Source organism: Taudactylus pleione, unplaced genomic scaffold (assembly GCF_031769625.1).
Source record: "Taudactylus pleione unplaced genomic scaffold, aTauple2 ptg000116l, whole genome shotgun sequence".
NCBI classification, from domain to species: Eukaryota; Metazoa; Chordata; class Amphibia; order Anura; family Myobatrachidae; genus Taudactylus; species Taudactylus pleione.
Window position 1 is genome coordinate 22,609,732 of NW_028284518.1, and position 18,611 is coordinate 22,628,342.

The 18,611-nt window shown below is 43.0% G+C and overlaps 1 protein-coding gene across 1 annotated transcript in view; it reads right to left on the reverse strand.

Annotated features, from left to right (window-relative positions):
* SERPINB5 (serpin family B member 5) overlaps window positions 1-16,215 on the reverse strand; it is a 47,869-nt gene extending 31,654 nt beyond the window's left edge. Inside the window, exons 1-2 of the mRNA XM_088471805.1 lie at window positions 16,134-16,215; window positions 7,548-7,718 (exon numbers count right to left, since the gene is read on the reverse strand). Coding sequence (XP_088327931.1) covers window positions 7,548-7,715 — 168 coding nt within the window. The 5' untranslated portion in view covers window positions 7,716-7,718; window positions 16,134-16,215. The remainder of the gene's footprint in view (window positions 1-7,547; window positions 7,719-16,133) is intronic.
* Window positions 16,216-18,611: the final 2,396 nt, after the last annotated feature.

Below are 18,611 nucleotides of genomic sequence, written 5' to 3' on the forward strand. Positions count from 1 at the left end.
GACCACTGCCCGGCCCAGAGTGACGCAACTTCGGTTCTTCAGAGTTGCCGTTCCCGGAATTATACACCCCGGAAGAGTGTCTGGCGTGGCCACGGTGACCGCGGGGGTGTATGGAGGTAAGATTATTTAATGTGCACATTGTATTTGTTTATATCCTGATGATGGGGATTCGTACCCAGAAACGTTGAGAAATAAACACTGAATTGGTTTCACCAGTTAACCAGTCTCTGTGTGCTGCCTTGTATCTGTATATATATATATATATATATATATATATATATATATATATATGAAGAAGTTTGTTTGTTGTTGAATATCTTCCACAGCTCTCAAGGTAAGGCTGCCAAATTTACAAAGTCAGTTAGTATTGAAAAGTAAGCTTTAGACCACATAGGGCAACTTGACAATGCAACAAAGTGACATAATAACAAATCGGGTTGGGTACAGGATGCCGGTACTTGGAATCCTGATGCCAGCATCCCTACAGGGTTAGGATACCGACACTTATTAGTCAGTATCCTAACTCTTTCCCACTCCCTGCTCCTAACCCTAACCCACCCTCCCTAGTGCCTAAACCTAACCCTCCCCCTTAGTGTCTAACCCTAACACTTCCCCTAATCCCAGTACTTACTGCTGACAGGTGTTGGAATTCCGGTGCCGGCATTCTAAGCGCCGGTATGCTGACTGTCTCTATTTTGACCAGATCCTGACAAATCTTATATATAAAATTAATTGGACCATTTATTTGTTTGTATGTTTGTTTGACTGTCCGGGGATGCATTTAGACACCCCTGCACAGATTGGGATGAAACCAACGCAAGGTGGTCCAGTTGGATCCTGGCTAGGTTTTAGGTGGTTAGGGTCCTGGTTGGATCTTCCGTTGGTGTACAATAAGCAGAGCTTTGACTCGGGGAACCTGTTCTGACCTTTCCACTGGATGAATTTGTAGGAAAACTTAACAGAGTGGTAACATTTGATCCCAGAACACATACTACGGGGTTGAGGTCCTAGTCAGACCTCCCGTTTGTGTATGCTGGGCAGAACTTTGACTCGGAGGTGCTGGCCAGAACTTTGACCCGGGAAGCCTATTATTTTTAAATATTCTTTATTAATGGAAATGCTCATTCATATATTGTAGACAGACAATAGGTAATCCCGTGCAGTACAACCGTTACAAAGTTACGAAGCTCCAAAAGGACCACATAGAAAATTGAAGGAAACACCAGTGGATCAGGCTTTAAACTTTATGATGCTGATACAGACAAATAACGAGAAATCAAGGAGTAACAATTGTGGTAAAATAACGGAGAGCAGGGACCCCCGAAGGTCTTTTTGTGAGTTAACAGGAGGTACGACAAAGTCAGAAGGGAAAGTTATGTATGGGACTATTGCCATATAATAGGAGGATATTATAAAAATACCTATGTTTCATACCAAAGTGTGGAACAAATCATCTCCAAATACTTTACTTAACATGGGTCCACTGAGTACCAACAAAACTCTCCAAAATATATAAAATAAACATTCTGTGATTTTTTCCTCCAGCCACTCATATAAAAATGTCATATAACAAGGTATAATGAGTAGATATCGCTGTTTTTATGAGGGGGAGGCATTAGCAACAGTGTATTAAGGGGTTTAGTCCAGTTGAGTGTAGAAAAAAGTTGTCCACACTACTGACATAATGCTGGGCCTGCATAAAAGCAAGATAATGAGGACCCAAGGCCGGAAATTGTTCCAAGACCTGTACATAGCCCATTGTTTTCAACACACAATCTTCCCACTGTGCTGAAAGTCAGGATTGCCCATAAATGACAAATGGGCTGATTTATAGGGATTAAGTTTATATCTGTGTTTTAGGGGAAGATTTATGAAATATTGGAGAGAGATAATGTGGAGAAAGATAAAGTACTAACCAAATAGCTTGTAACTGTTGTTTTACAGGCTGTGCTAGAAAAATTACAGTTAAAATCTGATTGGTTGGTTCTTTATCTTTCTCCAAGACTTAAATACGTCAACCCTAGGATAAAGTATGAACTACAGTCTGAGCACAGTCTGACAGTGAATTTGCCAATTTTGCAGCAATAATTTTTTGCTGGAGATTTTCTAGAAGGACTGACAAAGACAGGTTTGGCAGGAATTATTTTTCATGAAAGGTGGAAAGGTAGGTCACAAATAGTGTATTCATATAGTGTATTCAGTCACTCAAATAGTGTAGAAGTGCAGCATAACTATAAGCAACAATGTTGGGCAGATTAATGTCCCGATTGGCAACGAGCTGTTGTAATTTGATTAAGATAATTCCTGTGCATTTATTTCTCCAAATAAAGGAGATAAAGGAATTATTAACTAGTTAGGCATCTTATTTGGTGAGCAGTAGGGGTAAAGATAGCAAGGGCTATAATCATTTTGGTAATTTCATTATTTTCAAGAGGTTTGCTCTTTCTATGTAGGAGAGACAGAAGCCCCGATTCAGAGCCGGACGCTCTGACAGAGCGCTCGCTCTGAATCAGGGCCAGGCTATTTTTTTTTTGAACGTCCTCCTGGTCACTCAAATAGCTGGCGAATGGCCAGGAAGCGCTCGCGACCGGGTCAGAATCAGGCCCAGAGATCACAGATCTCTTCCCATTGTAATTGAATAGATTAGCTAGGTTTTTCGACAGCTGAATACCTAAATATGTCATAGATTTGGATACCCATGTCAATCAAGTATTAACAACTCAAGAAGGTCATCTAATCCCCAGCCTAAATTTATCAAAATTACATGGAACCCCAAGACCAGTTTCTGTGATTTTCTCTGTAAGAGAGTCCAAAGAGGAAGCAATATTGGACATACAGTATAGAACAAAAGATCATCTGCAAATTTTTAAATACTCGAAGCATATGGTGCAAGGAGAGATTGAGGTGAGAGAGAGGGCAGGCCTGTCTAATGCCTTGCGTTATCTTAAATAGACGGTCGCAGGAGTCATTAATGAGCAATAAGGTACTGGGGGTTGTGTAATTACATCTGTGTAATTATACAGTGATAAAAGGCATTTTCACAAGAGATACAATAGGACTTTGCCCTATACATCAGCGGGTAACCATTGGCGATGGTAGTACTATTGCCAGCAGCAGTCCCCGTGGGTGGTCAAATGTATCAGTTTATGGGGAATACAATCTATTTACAATTTATCAAATTGCTGTAAACTCATTTTACAGCAGTTTCTTGCTAAAGTTATAATTCCATATGAGGGTGCCATTGTGAGCAGGGCCAGATTAACAATGGGGCAGATGGTACTACAGCTCCTGACCTCACATAAAAATAAACCCATAATCATGGCAGCAAAGTCACCAGTTTCCCAGCTGACCACACAGTTGGGCATAAATAATAAGTAAACATTTTATTTCTATTTTCTTCATAAAATGATGCAAATTGTTCTACTTTTACTAATTTGGGGAGACATTGGGGCTCATTGTATAGGGGGAAACACATGGCACTGGCAACACCCAAAAAGCACAGGTCACAGTTTCTCCTCTTCTCTCAATAGGCCTTAGGTTGCTGAGCATATACACCCTTGCCAAACACAAGCTTGCCCCCATATCTATGCAAGTATAATAGTACTCTGCGTGCATTTATATACATATACAGTATTGCTTAGTTATTGCTAGATTACATACAGTCAACATCTTCCAGGACAGTAAAATTTCCTGTTGCAAGCAACTATAAATGTTGTTAAACATGGCAATAGCAAATATTGTGGATATTTGTGATACCCCTGAACAAAGCTTGCCATTATATCCTATGGATCCTGTAGTATGGGAGGTGTACTCATGGTGCCGCTGTAGGGTGCAGGAGAGACATTCAAAAAAAGACTATTGGTTAAGACATGCACAGTTGAAAGCAGAGGACACTGAGGAGAGGAGTTGTCTATGTGTGAGGAGAGAATTGGCTTAGAGGTCTGTGTGAGTCTGAAAGGAGACTGGGGCAAGCGATAGCACTTAGGTGGAGTCGGATTGGAGAGCCACTGAGTACCTAGTGCTGTATGTAGTGCTGAGGGCACAGCTGAGTTCTGGCAGTTGGGAAAGAGACAGTGGGCCTGATTCAGAGCCGGTTGCTCTAACAGAGCGCTCGCTCTGAATCAGGGCCGGTCTTTTTTTTTTTAAGAACGGCCTCCTGGCCGCTCGCATAGCTGTGGGTCACCACCCAAAGCTAATGCAAGCGGCCATGATGATGGTCGTGATGGTCAAGACCATTGCGACCATCGGGCTTGCGACGAGACCCTTGAGGTAGGGTCTCGTTGCCGCAAGCCCCAGAGAGCTTTCGGCTCTGACAGAGCTGAAAGCTCTCCCACTGACATCACTTGTGTAACGTACCAAACCATTCACTCTAAACTCGCAAAAACATCCTATTTAAAGTGCAAAGTTTCTTTATGAGGTCTGAACAGATTCTATTCCGTTTACGAATCCTAGAAGCCGTCTGTGTCCCCCAGTGACCCCAGTGATCACTAGTGATGTCAGTGGGGCCGCTCCCAGACGGTAGGCGTTCTCATGGGAACGCCTCTGTCTGGGCAGCCACCCCCCGGCTCACCCACCAAAGGGGGCGTGCTGTCACTCAACATCGACAGCACGCCCCCTTTGGTGCGAGACCTGGAGCGACGAATTGCCCATCGCTATCCGGGTCTCGTGCATGCGCATGACAGAGCCGGCTCTGTCGTGCGCATGCGCTCTGGACCACCATCGACCTGGTAGCGAGCGCTCAGTGCTTGCGACCGGGTCTGAATCAGGCCCAGTGTTCAGTGCAGTGTGGCAGTGCTGTGGCCCTGAAGGATCCGTGGAGAGAAGGGGGACATCCCAACATAAGTCTGTACTACATCTTATTATTCATATGTTAAAAGTGAATTGAGCCTTGCTAAGTATTGGAAAGATATATAAAAGGCTAAGTGACGGAGAGTACTTGCTAGAGTGCTGAAGATATATATGCCCTCAGGACTGTAATATATAATCAATAAAGTGCAGGACAAAACAGCATAATTTTTGTCTTATTGTGGATTACAAATATTTACATGTAATAGAACAGTGACCACCTAGCAAGAGAGAACTCCAACAAAAGGACTCTTTGATCACTTGTATTAAGTAAACGACTGATCAATCTGGGGTGTATATACACTGGTGGCCAAAATTGCGGACACATATTGAAATTTTATTGTTTATCAACTTCGAATGCTTATAAAAACTGTTTCACTTCACGCAGTGCAATGATTCATATATCTGCTGTCTTGAAAAATAAAGGATACCCAACGAAATACTGATAGGACAGTAACATCATAAGTACACAGGGATTTTCACCCTAAGTGTTGATTTCACTTCATAACTTCCCTTGTAATGCAAATATTTGACCTCTGTTTATTGTGTTGAATTCAGCATTAAATTTCCTTTCATTTGATATATGAATCATTTCACTGCGTGAAGTGTAACAGTTTTTATAAGCATTTGAAGTTGAAAAACATTCAAATTTCAAAAAGTGTCCGCAATTTTGGCCACCACTGTACAGTTTTGCATGCTAATTCAAAATGGATTCTATTTTGCTATTCATTATATGTGTTATGTGCATATTACTACTTGGACATACTTTGCTAATAATAAATTTGCTAAATTATTCAGCCTAATCAAGGTTGTCACGTTAAGCCATTTTACTGTGCGCGGGCCTAGCCTCTCTGCTACAGTCTGGGAAGGAAGAGCCGTTGTAGTCAATGGAAGAAGAAAGTAAGATCCACTGGAGCTGCCGTCTCTACTACCATCTATACCTAATTTATCTGTGCCCACACTTCCACATCGGGGTACTACATACTTATTAAATGAAAAATTGCCGCTGCAAATGAGCAATGCCCAGCTTCCCAGTAATACTGGCTGGCAGCAGTAAGGAATAATTTACAGCAGGGCCGGCCATTTGGAGTGCCTTCTGAGCATGAATAACCTGGCATTGCTGTGTCACACATGTGCATTGTACACGGAGCCAAGTATTGGGCTTCCAGATGCAGATTCAGTGCAAATTAAAAATATAAATACAAAATAAATGTTAACATATAGGAAAAACTTGTTTTAATAAAATTATATTTGAGTAATAAAGCATATTTTTAACCTGATAAGGTGAGAGCATAGGATAACATCCGGCGATACAGGTAACCCCGACGTGGTGCTTAAATATGCAATTACAAGCAAGGGCAAGACATTACATCAGAGCCCTTGCAATGGCCACAGCTATACCTGGCGATGGCCATCACATCCTGGTGTTTTCAGGGGATTTAGGGATCTTCTTCTTTTGATAAATATAAATACAATAATTATTCATTGTAAAAAAACATCTGGTCAAAAATGTTGTTCTATGAAATCTCTGAAGGACAAATTGCATAGTTTTGAAACAAAAATGCATTATGCATATAGTAAATAAAAAAGGCCAAATATTCTTTTCACATTTTTTAAATATTCAGGGGCCTATTCATCAACACTAAAATAACGTTTTTAAGGACATTTTCCTTAAATAACGTTATTTTGGTATTCATGAACAGACTTAGCACAGGAGATATCACAGATATCTCCTTGCTAAGTTCCCCTGCGTTAATTTCCACACTCCCCATACATTAGTATGGGGATGTGGAAATTATGGTATTCATCAAATTCCGAAAATTATGAATTTTCGGAATTTGATGCAGTTACTATCCACCACTGTGAGGTGGCGAATAGCAGAATCGACTTACCTGTATCCGCGTGTGCAGGTCCCCCGACGAGTCCCTCCGGCGCTCTGCTCCGTCCTCAGGCTCCGGAGGCTGGTCTGTCATGTGTGCTCCCCAGCAGAGCACAAGAAAGTTTAGAAAAAAAAAGTTTTTCTTTTTTTCTAATCTGTCATGTGGTCTGCTGGGAAACCACATGACAGACCAGCAGGACGGAGCCGGAGGCTACTGCGCGGACAGGTAAGTCGGGGGGGGGGAGGTGAGCGGAGGGGGGTGAGGGGGTACACAAACTTAACGCATCTGTAGGCAGTGCTGCGCATGCGCTGGTTTTACAGATGTAACAGCGCATGCGCAGCACTGTTTCCAGATGCGATAAGGTAGTGTAGGCAATGAAAAGTAACTATTTCCCGAAAAGCTGTCATCGCATAAATGACAGCTTTTCGGAATAGATACTTATGGAGGGGTTGGAATGATGAATTCCACCTATAATGTGGTAGAACTCCATGCGAGTTCTAAACCTAATTATCTCTAGATAATTTTTAGGTTTAATGAATAGGCCCCTCAGTATGAAACAAATACCTATTCTAAGAAATGGTGCTACTGAACTAAGAAACCGCAACTTCCCCATGCAGCACCCAGCTTTTTCCTTCCAAATTGTCTGTCCCTCAGGAAGGTGAATGACTGCTGTGACCAGTGGAGACGAGGGCCTGTTCCTAATGACATGGATTAGCATGAAAAGGTTGAAATAGCTAAGTACGTACTGTAAGAAGTAAGAACTCTCCCAATTAAACTGTCTTCTAATACTGTCTAAATAATATGGTTTAATGTGTTACCTACCTTTTCTATCTCAGTTGCAGTATTTCCTTTGGATCCTTTAAAAACTAAAGCCAAAGAGTATGACAGACATATTGGGGAGAAGATAAAATTCTCTGTCTTGCTCTGTTCAGTTAATATTTTTAAAACGTCCATTGATAAAGCCGTATTTGCTTGATGAAAGCCCTCCATTTTCTGAAAGAAACAAAATGGCTTATAAAATCTGTAATGACATGTAATATACACTTGTGACACAAAACAATGAAGCTGTAATATACAAAAATACTGAATACAGGGTCTCTGAGCACGGCTTCCCACTCCCTACCTAGCTACTTCATCATCCCTTAATTTCTACAAAAGCAGGTGAAAATGACCATTGTCACCTGCTTTTGTAGAAATGAAGGAGCTGATTCAGAGCCGCTCGCTAAGATGCATACTATGGCTGCTGCCGATGGTATGCATTGTGTATGTAGTGCAGTGCGCATGTGCATACCTTAGCGAAAGTTCACAATGCATTCGCTCACTGTGCATAGACAGCCCAGCAGAGTGAGTGACAGGAGAAGCCATTTGAAGGTGGTAACAGGGGCTGGCCATTAAAAACGGGGGAGTGGAGCTGCAAATGCAGGCGTGCCTGAGCATCTCAACAGTGTTTTAGAGGTGTGCATAATTATAAGACAGCATCATAGTCAGGGCCGGTTCTAGACATTGTGGAGCTCAGGGTGAAAGTTCACAGTTGTGCCCCCCCCCCAAAAAAAACTTTTTGTAGATGACGTTCCTCTGCACGCGCTGAAAGCACACGCGCTTCCCCCAAGCTCTCCCCTCGTGGCGAATAATTGCCATGTGCAGTTATGCGCCTTACACAGTAATGCCCTTTATAAATACATTATGCCACATGTAGTAATGCCCTTTATAAACAAATTATGCCACACGCAGTAATGCCCTGCATAACACATTATGCCACACGCAGTAATGGCCTTTATAACACATTATGCCACACGCAGTAATGCCCTGTATAACACATTATGCCACACGCAGTAATGCCCTTTATAAACACATTATGCCACACGCAGTAATGCCCTGTATAACACATTATGCCACACGCAGTAATGCCCTGTATAGCACATTATGCCACAAACAGTAATGACCTTTATAACACATTATGCCACATGCAGTAATGCCCTGTATAACACATTATGCCACACGCAGTAATGGCCTTTATAACACATTATTCCACATGCAGTAATGGCTTTTATAACATATTATGCCACATGCAGTAATGCCCTGTATAACACATTATGCCACGTGCAGTAATGCCCTGTATAGCACATTATGCCACATGCAGTAATTCCCTTTATAATACAGTATCCCCAATTCAAATTATGCCACACATTAGTCCCTTATTCATGTTATGACACACAGTGGTGCCCCTTTTACACAATGCCTAAATTAGTGCCCCTTATACACAAAGCCCACAGTACTGAGTAGTAGTGCCCCTAATAAAATGCCCACAGTAGTAGTGCCCCCTATAGTAGTGCCCACATTAGTAGTGCCCCAGTAATAAAACCCCCTATAGTAGTGCCCACAGTAGGAATGCCCCCTATAGTAGTGCCCAAAGTTGGAATGCCCCCAGTAGTGCCCCCTATAGTAGTGCCCCCAGTAGTAATGCCCCCTTATAGACATGCCCCCAGTAGTGATGCCCCTTATAGACATGCCCCCAGTAGAAATGCCCCCTTATAGACATTCTCCCAGTAGTAATGCCCCCCTATAGACATGCCCCCATTAGTAATGCCCCTTATAGACATGCCCCCAGTAGTAATGCCCCCTTATAGACATGCCCCTTTATAGACATGCCTCCAATAGTAATGCCCCTGTATAGACATGCTCCCAGTAGTAATGACCCCTGTAGACATGCCCCCAGTAGTAATGCCCCTTATAGACATGCCCCAGTAGTAATGCCCCTTGTAGTAATGCCCCTTATAGACATGCCCCCAGTAGTAATGCCCCTTATAGACATGCCCCCAGTAGTAATGCCCCCTTATAGACATTCCCCAGTAGTAATGCCCCTTATAGACATGCTCCCAGTATTAATGCCCCCCTATAGACATGTCCCCAGTAATAATGCCCCTTATAAACATTCCCCCAATAGTAATGCCCCCTTATAGACATGCCCCCAGTAGTAATGCCCCCTTACAGACATGCCCCTATTAGTAATGCCCCCTTACAGACATGCCCCTAGTAGTAATGCCCCCATGCCTCCCTTCTGAAAAATAAAAAATACAAACACAATACTTACCTTAGGCCCCGCTCCTGCGTCCGCTGCCGTCCAGTCCGACCACGGCTCCACCACGGATCTATGAGAGAGACGTCATGACATCCCTCCCATAGTGCTCTCTGCTGGAGCCGGAGCTCTGGAGTGAGCTCCGGCTCCACGGATCTATGGGAGAGACGTCATGATTTCATGACGTCCCTCCCATAGTGCTCTATGCAGGAGCCGGAGCTTTGGAGTGAGCTTTGGCTGCCTTTGCAGGGAGGGAGCCGGGTGCCCGCTGATAACAAATATCAACAGGCGCCCGGCAACGCAGGGGGGAACGGCACTGTTTTTTTTTTATTATGGGATTTTAATTTTTTTTTACCTTCTGGGGACTCAGTGGCGCCCTCTAGGGGCCGGCGCCCCGGGCGACGGCCGTGTTAGCCCACACCTAGAACTGCCACTGATCACAGTACACGTCACCTGGCTTGTTTTTACACTGAAGTGCTTGCAGTGCTTGTGGCAGGGTATGGTCAACCTCAAGTGCTGCAATAGCATCCGATATACCGATGGTTGCGTACACTTCATGGACATGACATGCACAAGTGGGCATCTTAAAACAGGGTGGTGGGTGTCTGCATATACAGTGTGATCGCTCTCTAAGAAATACTGGGCGTGCTAATGCATTGCTGTGCGTTAGCACTGCCTACGCAATTTGCATACACATCGTGCGAGCGATCGCATCTAGTGAGCGGCTCTGAATCAGGCCCTAAGTGTTCAGGTTATTCATGTTTTCATTTCTCTCCCGGGAAAAGCCCGCTGTCCACATACACTAGTATGGTGACAGAATTCATCAAGTTCTGAAAATACAAGGAGCAGTCTTCGTACAGGAGCAATGATGAATTGCTCCGGCACTCACATCAAGATGGAATAGAGGGTCTCATTCAGACCCGGTCGCAAGCACTGATGCGCTCGTAACCGGGTCGATAGGTAGCCCTGCGCACACGCAGTGGCCGCACTCGCTACAAAAGAGGCGGCTGTCGACAGATCGACAGCTCACCCCGTTTTGTAGGCGGGCCGGGGGGGGGGTGTTTCCAAAATGGAGGCTTTCCTTAAGGAACGCCCTCCGTTTTGTGGGCGGCCACACTGACATCATCAGTGATGTCAGTGGGGAGCTTCCTGCTCCATCAGAGCAGAAAGCTCCCTGGGGCTTCCGGTTGCCGAGACCCAACCTTAGGGTCTCGTCGCAAGCCCCGATAGTCGCGATGGTGATCACCATCGCGACCATCTACCTGGTCGGTCGCTAAGCTGTGGGTGGTAACCCACAGCTTAACTAACGACCAGGAGGCCGCACTTCAAAAATGAAGCACCGCCCTCATTCAGAGAGACCGATCGCTTCTTGCGACCGCCTCTGAATGAGGGCTAGAGTCATTACTGAGACAATGTAATGCCAGGGGAACCATTACAAAGAATGTGGTAAGAATAGTAGTAGATATATCATTGGTGAGCTATTATAATAACCAGTTAAGAAACCCCATTTTATATACCCAGACAGAGATTGCTTGGACTCAGATACTGTAGGTGCTCTTTCAAATAAAATGAACATATAAGGGCAACATTTTGCTGATAGTAGGACCAGCACTGAACTTTATGCTAACAAGATAAAATACTAGTATACAAATTTCCTTTTCATTATGTGACACACCCATATGAGTAACAGAAATGTTTCTGGAGACAATGAACACAGATCAGCCAGTCTGCCTTACAACATCACTTGCTGCTACTTTATGAGGTAGTGTGTTATTCTGCCCCCACATGAAAAGATTTGGTCATATAATTTGCATATTTCATATTGGTCCAGGCATTGATAATTTATCAAATCAATAAATGTAGCTCAGTATTTCTCACTGCACATGCAAACTGTTCCTGCATCAACCAAAGAGAACAAATATACTTTGCATTGTATATAATTATATTTTAACCTATGCATCAATCTTTCCTGTTCGTTTATAGGTTTAGTTTCCCATTTTGACCACTCATACGGGTGTATTCAATTGGAAGCGAGGTTTCCTCCTCAAAAAATCATGCGGACCTCGCGTCCAATTTTTATTTACCATGGGTATGCACGCCCCGGATACCCGCAGTATTCAATTTAAAAATCAATGTATCTGATTTCAGCACTGAAAAGCCTGCGGTGCAAGATAAAAAAAAAACTACTTAACCCTCTCTGGAGGTCTCGACGGCTCCTGGTCATCTCCCCTCCAGCTTTGGGGAGGAGGCTGCTGGGTGGCCAGGGGTTGCTGGAAGGGGAGGTGTCTGCTAGGAGATGTAGTTCTCCACACAATCACTCACAGACACTCACACACTACACACACCCTGGAGGTGCACAACAAAATCCCTCCAGGCACTTCAAAAATTAAAAACCCCCACACCTCATTGACTAGCAAAGTTCCCGCAACTGCAGGGAAAACCCCACAGGTGCAGGATTTTAGCTATTCTCGCACCTAATTGAATACCCCCATCATTTAGAATAGTTTCTCTTTAGGAGATATGGTGGCTAATCGAGTTTATTTTACCATTTAAATTATACATTTATGAGCAGCTATCAGTAGCTTTTTAATTATTTTTAAAGCTATTAATTTAAGTCAACATTATGTTATTTTAATTTTGTTTTGTTCTGAGTACCTTTAATTTTAATCATGTTTATGTAAATGCTTTGTTAGTAAAAGTCACACTAATAAGAAAGGCCTAATCAGTGTCTGAAATAATGAATTATGTATGAGTAGCATGGTCATGCGTGAACATGCTGTGGTTATACTCTGTATAAGTAAGTCCAAGTATTGTCCACATATTGGGTGCTACCTACAGTGAGATTGCAATTTGTATAGCTGCTCTTCTGTATTAATTGTAAGGGCCTGATTCTGAGTTGAATGCAATGGCGATATTCACGCAAATGCCCAATGTTCTTCAACTGTGCATGTGTCGAAGTCGCAAAAAAGTTCCACAGTGCAGTTATCGGTATCAGGGGCATCGAAATGGGGGGGAGCGGGTACTAATTACCCTGGCCCGGGCTTGTTGGAAGGGCCCGATGGAGGCCCCCTCCCTCTTACATGTCAGCAGCCCAGCACACAGTGCTGGGAGCAATCTTCATAAATCCTAAAGTGGCAGGTTCTTATACACACAGCATTGTTTTTGACCATGGACTTTCTGTTAGCTATGGGGAATCTGGCCAACATTTAGGAAAGGAATGAGCATCTATGTTAATTTAATGATAATTGAAATTATGGGCCTGATTTAGAGGTGCATGCAGTCTGGGTCGGTGCTGAGTCTTTGGCCTCAGGGAAGCTGAGAAGTTATGTAGATGCTGCAGGTGGCTTCTTGTGTAATGAGACAGCCACCTCAGATCCGCTGCATGAATCTGAAGATGCAGCATTGGAGAAACATTTTGTCCATTGTGCCGAGCATCAGACATCTGAGCAACCCTAAGGTTGCTCAGAATGATCACCTTAACTAAGCTGCTAGGGCCAGAGAATATGCGTCCAAAGATGCAGTCGCTGGCTTTGATACTCCCCAGAACGGCAGAGACATGTCTGTTTTCTGCAATGTTCCCTGTCTCTGCCACCCACTTAGGGATGCGGTCAGAATCCCGACCGCGGGGATTCCGGTGGTGAGAATGCTGACACCGGAATCCCAACACATCAGAGTCCTGGCGCCGGCATCCCAACCACCGAAATCTCGAAGGTAAGTCCTGGGGCTAGGAGGAGGGATAGGGTTAAGGAAAGGGGTTAGGGCAGAGGTTCCCAAACTCTGCCAGTACAGTCCATGTTTTAAGGCTATCCATGCTTGAGCCCAGATGGTTAAATCGAATTGACTATGGTACTAATTAAGTCACCTGTGCTCAAGCATGTATAGCCTTAAAATCTGGACTGTAATGGCGGAGTTTGGGAAACTCTGGGTTAGGGTTAGGCACTAGGGGGAGAGTTTGGTTTAGGCTGCAGGAGGGGGGCGGTTAGGTTTAAGTTGTGGGGAAGGAGGGTTAGGTGTAGGCACATGGGGGGAGGTTAGGTTCAGGCACTGGGGAGGGAGGGTTCGGGGTAAGGAGAGGGGTTAGGTTAGGATTACTTACCTGGAGTGTCAGCATTGTAACCTGGTCGGGATGCCGGCATCGGGATTTTGACTGCTGGGATCTCGAGCTCTGGCATCCCGTACCCAACCCCCAAATTATTGCAGTTTGTCTATCAAACTGCAAGTTATTTTTAATTGTTACCAGCATTGCAGCAGCATTGTGGCACATGCACACTGTATCTCCGACACATGCACAGTCCAATAAACATTGGTCATTTGCCACCAAATCTAAACTGCTCTTACTTCTGTATAAGCCCCTATATTTGTTAAGTACAAGTACAACCTCTCTTAGAAAAGGACAATGCACAAGTTTACATTAAAGTGTGCTTTCTATTCAGTTGGGCAACTCTGGTTTGTGATCACACAATGACACTGTATTAAATATGAGGAAGGGTCTTCATGTGTCTATAGTGGACTGTGGACATTATACTTAATACAAAGGAAACGCTGCATTGGAAAGCTAGATTAATATTGGTCTTTTATTGTAAAATATTGGATCTTGCATTATCATCCATTTGGACATGCAGCACGTCCGTGGGAGCGCGCATATTGGCTGTACACACTGAGCAATGCGGCCCATATGTCATTTCGATTCGTCCAGAAAAAACATATTGTGCCGACATCGCTCCAATGTGTACCCAGCTTTAGTTTCATTCTTTCCTTTTTTTGTACCAACCATATTAATAATTTTTCATATGTTGGTTCTTAGAGTTACCATCCATGTGGCAAGCATGATATCATTTTGTACATTTACAATCTTCCACCATTACATTTTAAGCCGGATATGCAGAATGTTTAATGAAATTATTAGAAAATGTGTTTGACCAATAATCCTATTGGTGGTTTTGTTTTACATCCAACAATACTGTATGCTTTTAATCGCCAAACAAGAAGATCTACAGAAACTTTCCCCCCATGTATGTAAGCAATGTGTTGTGTCCATAGAGCTGGTCTTTTCCCTTTCTTTTCATTCATTACGGTTTATTAGGTAGCAATGCATTAAAATTTGGTTATGATGATGCATATCAGCCCCTACAAAAGCTCAACATTTTACAGACACAATGTCAAACACTCTATTGAGGCATCAAAACTGTCATATATATAATATACACAATAAACACACAGGCTCACATGCACACACAATGCACAACTGTGCCAGATGGAGTAAAGGGACAGCCCAAGAAGAATTAGAGCAGAAATTTGGTGAGGCCGGAAGCTGGGGATCAGCTGAAAGATGGCAAGGCAAGGGATATTGTATGATGGCGAATAGCATTAGGGTGACAGGACCTGGAAGGTCCACAGATATTAGCACAAGGAGTGCAGGGACATTTACTTTTATGTTTATTTGCTTATTTTCTGTTATGTGTCTGTGTGTATCCAGGCCTATGCTCACGTATGCTAAGGTGCAGTGTTGGCTGCTATTAAAAGCCACTGCTTTACCAAGTACCTGCCTGTCTGAGTCCTCATTTCTATACCCTGTGTTACAGTATACATACAAATACATTTACAGGAGCAGAACACAGCACCTCTGTGCTCTGTAACAAAATTTGGGAGAGGGCCAGTGATTTACTCCTTTGGGTGCATCTTTGCTCTACAGTGCTTGTGTGGGGGTCCTTCATTGCGTACGCACTCACTCTCCACCTCAGAAGAGTGGAGCAGCGGCATCCAGAAGGGTATAAATGTAAATTAAATGAATTATTAAATAATTATAATATTATAATTGTTAGTTTTATTTTACATTCTTTGCTAATAGCATATCGTTATGATAGTAAACTGAAAGCTTGGGGCACGAAATGTATACTGAACAGCTTTATAATAGGGATAATAACAGGATACAGCAATATAACAATACTCTCTCAGTATTTAGTTAATTATAAACCCAATTTATGACTTGCATGCAGACAAAATCATCTATGTTTACCAGCTTCTTGAATGAAAAAAAGTCATTATATTTGACATAAACATGTTTATTTTACTCATACAATAAAACGTATATAGAATAAGAGAGGTAATCTATGATCATTATGCACTGTGGGTAATATGGTTATTTTAATTAAGGTACAGGTAATACTATAATCAAATATGTAATTAAAGCAATCCATTATAACAAGCAAAATATTTTGCATGACAAATTCTTGTCTTATTTCACATAGTTTATCAAAACAGCTTACACTAGTTAGAAACGGTTTAGAAAATATGTAAAAGGCATAAAATATAAAGATCTGTACACTGCTTACCTGGTTATATCTGGAGAAAAGAGTAACCCAGAAAGAGATGTAGAATTGAAAAGAGCTTTGTAGTTATGCTACTGCCTTAAGGTGCTGAAATAATCTGTAATTGTAGCTGAGCACAAGTAACACACCCATTGACATGTGTGAAGGCATGCATGAGTCAGTTCTTTTCCCACCCAACAGATATGATAAGTATTGGCAGCATATATAAAGAACACTGGGATAGTGGTTTAATGGAGCTGAAGTGCTGTAAGGAAAAACACGTTTGTCCAACCAAACTGCTGTCTTTGGCTACAGTCTTGTGGAATCCAGGAGTCTATGCACTTTTAATTGTCTTGTTGTATCGGAATAATTCTTGCAAATTATAGCAGCTTCCAGAACTAACAGTAATATAAAAAAGGGCATATTTACAATTTATGGTACTTGTGTACTTTATGGACTCATTGCAGAGAGAACCCAATGAATGTTTTAAATGGTACTTGTGTACTTTATGTACACAAGTACCGAAAGTTGTCCCCACCTAAAGAAGAAAGTTGTCCGCTCGCCACGCTTCAGGCTTGGTGGCTCGCTACGCTCGCCACAAGGTTATGTTCCCCCTCTCTGCCCACTTGGATGGTAGGGAATGACGATGGACACTGGGAATGACGATGGACACTGGGAATGACGCTGGACACTGGCTGATGATGTCAGGGTCTTCTCCGTGAAGGGGATTTAGACATTACCATGATTGATAATAATAATGAGTGTAGGACACTTGGGTTCTCTCTGCAATGAGTCCATAAAGTACACAAGTACCCAATTCATTTTGAAGACATGTTAGGAGGAGGATAGAGGGACTGATTCACTACAGATCTCTATTGTGATTGCAGCTGCGATTACACAAACAGGTATGCTGCAAAAATATTCTAATGACTGCAATCGCAAAGCCAGTATAGAGACGCCCACTACCGCTTTCGTACATCCGTAAGACCTTGCAATCCTGCATATACATCGGTACCATCGAATAACATTGGCCCCTCAGGCACAATTACAACAGGTCTGACTTTACTAAGAAATTGCTAATCTCGTCGGATGCAGTGAGTGCACAAGCTGTGTATGCTGCCGCAGTGGCTAATTTATGCACGCCCAAGTAACGGTGTTCAAACGGACTGGCACGCCTGTGTTTCTCCGACCACTTTCATGTCACCACCCCCAAACGCTGACCTGACCTCACTCACTCTGTGATGGCTTTGTATCTGTGTAGGTGATCGCAGGATGATTGCAAAGCTAACTCTCGCATGCGCAGTATGCACCATCGACCAATCTGCATACGTGGTTGCAATTGCGATCCATGATGAATCAGGCCCAGAGTACTAAGGTCATCTCCCTACTGTAAACAGTGATAAGTGGAAAATGTCTATGAGTGAACATTGTTTGGATGGTTTTATGCCTCATTACCATATTAGCCATGTGACTCCTGACATAATTGCCATCAGTCCCAACTTTCAGGGAAGTCCTAGGTTGAAAAGTTCTCACTCTTTAAATGTTTTCTTCCACTCTTACTAGTATTACTTTCATTTCATAGATGTATTTTAAGCAAAAAGATATTCTATTATAGTCAAAATGAGTAGACAATAAGTTGATAGGAGCTGTAGTATAAGAATGCTTGCCTACATACAGCAGTCACATAATTTCATGTCTGATACTTTAGCAGCAAAGTATCACTGGAAGTTATTTCAAAATACTGTCAAGAATGATATATGCCACTTAGATAAAGTTCCAGGTATGCAGTAGCAGCAGAAATGATGCTGCTGCATGGAAATCAATTGCTACGGGGTTTGGAGGGGAGCAGGACCAGGTAATTTCAAGTTATCCTCTTGAGGGTATGACAAATGCACACAAGGCCAGATTAAGGTCTGTGGGGGTCCCTGGGCAACAAACTTGCGGGGGGCCCATCAAATATATGCATATATATAAATATATATATATATATTATACATACAGTGGTGTAAGCATACCACCCAACATGACCCTCTCCAGGAGGGACACAATGCTCTGGTCCTGGACTTCCCTGGTAATTTATGATTGGTGGTGGCTCCAGAGGTGGGGCTGCAGTACAGTCCAAAATTCAAATGGGGGAGTCACACCAACTGCCAGTGAGTCCGAGCCAGTGATGTTTGGGAGCGTGTGAAATGACAGTTGGTGTGACTCCCCTATTTGACTTTTGAACTGCGCTGCAGCCCCACCTCTTGCCAGGGAAGTCCAGGACCAGAGCATTGTGTCCCTCCTGGAGAGGGTCATGCTGGGAGGTATGGTGTAAGTGGTACACTGACAAACAGTGATAAGATAAGTTTACAGCTGTTTATTAAATACTGGAAAGATGACATAACTCCTTTAGCGGGTGCTTGTTGTTAAATGGGGCCCATGGTCTTCACAGAAAAAAAAAACACAGACACTCACAGGACATATAAGCACCTACAGGAAAAAAACATATACATATAGGCA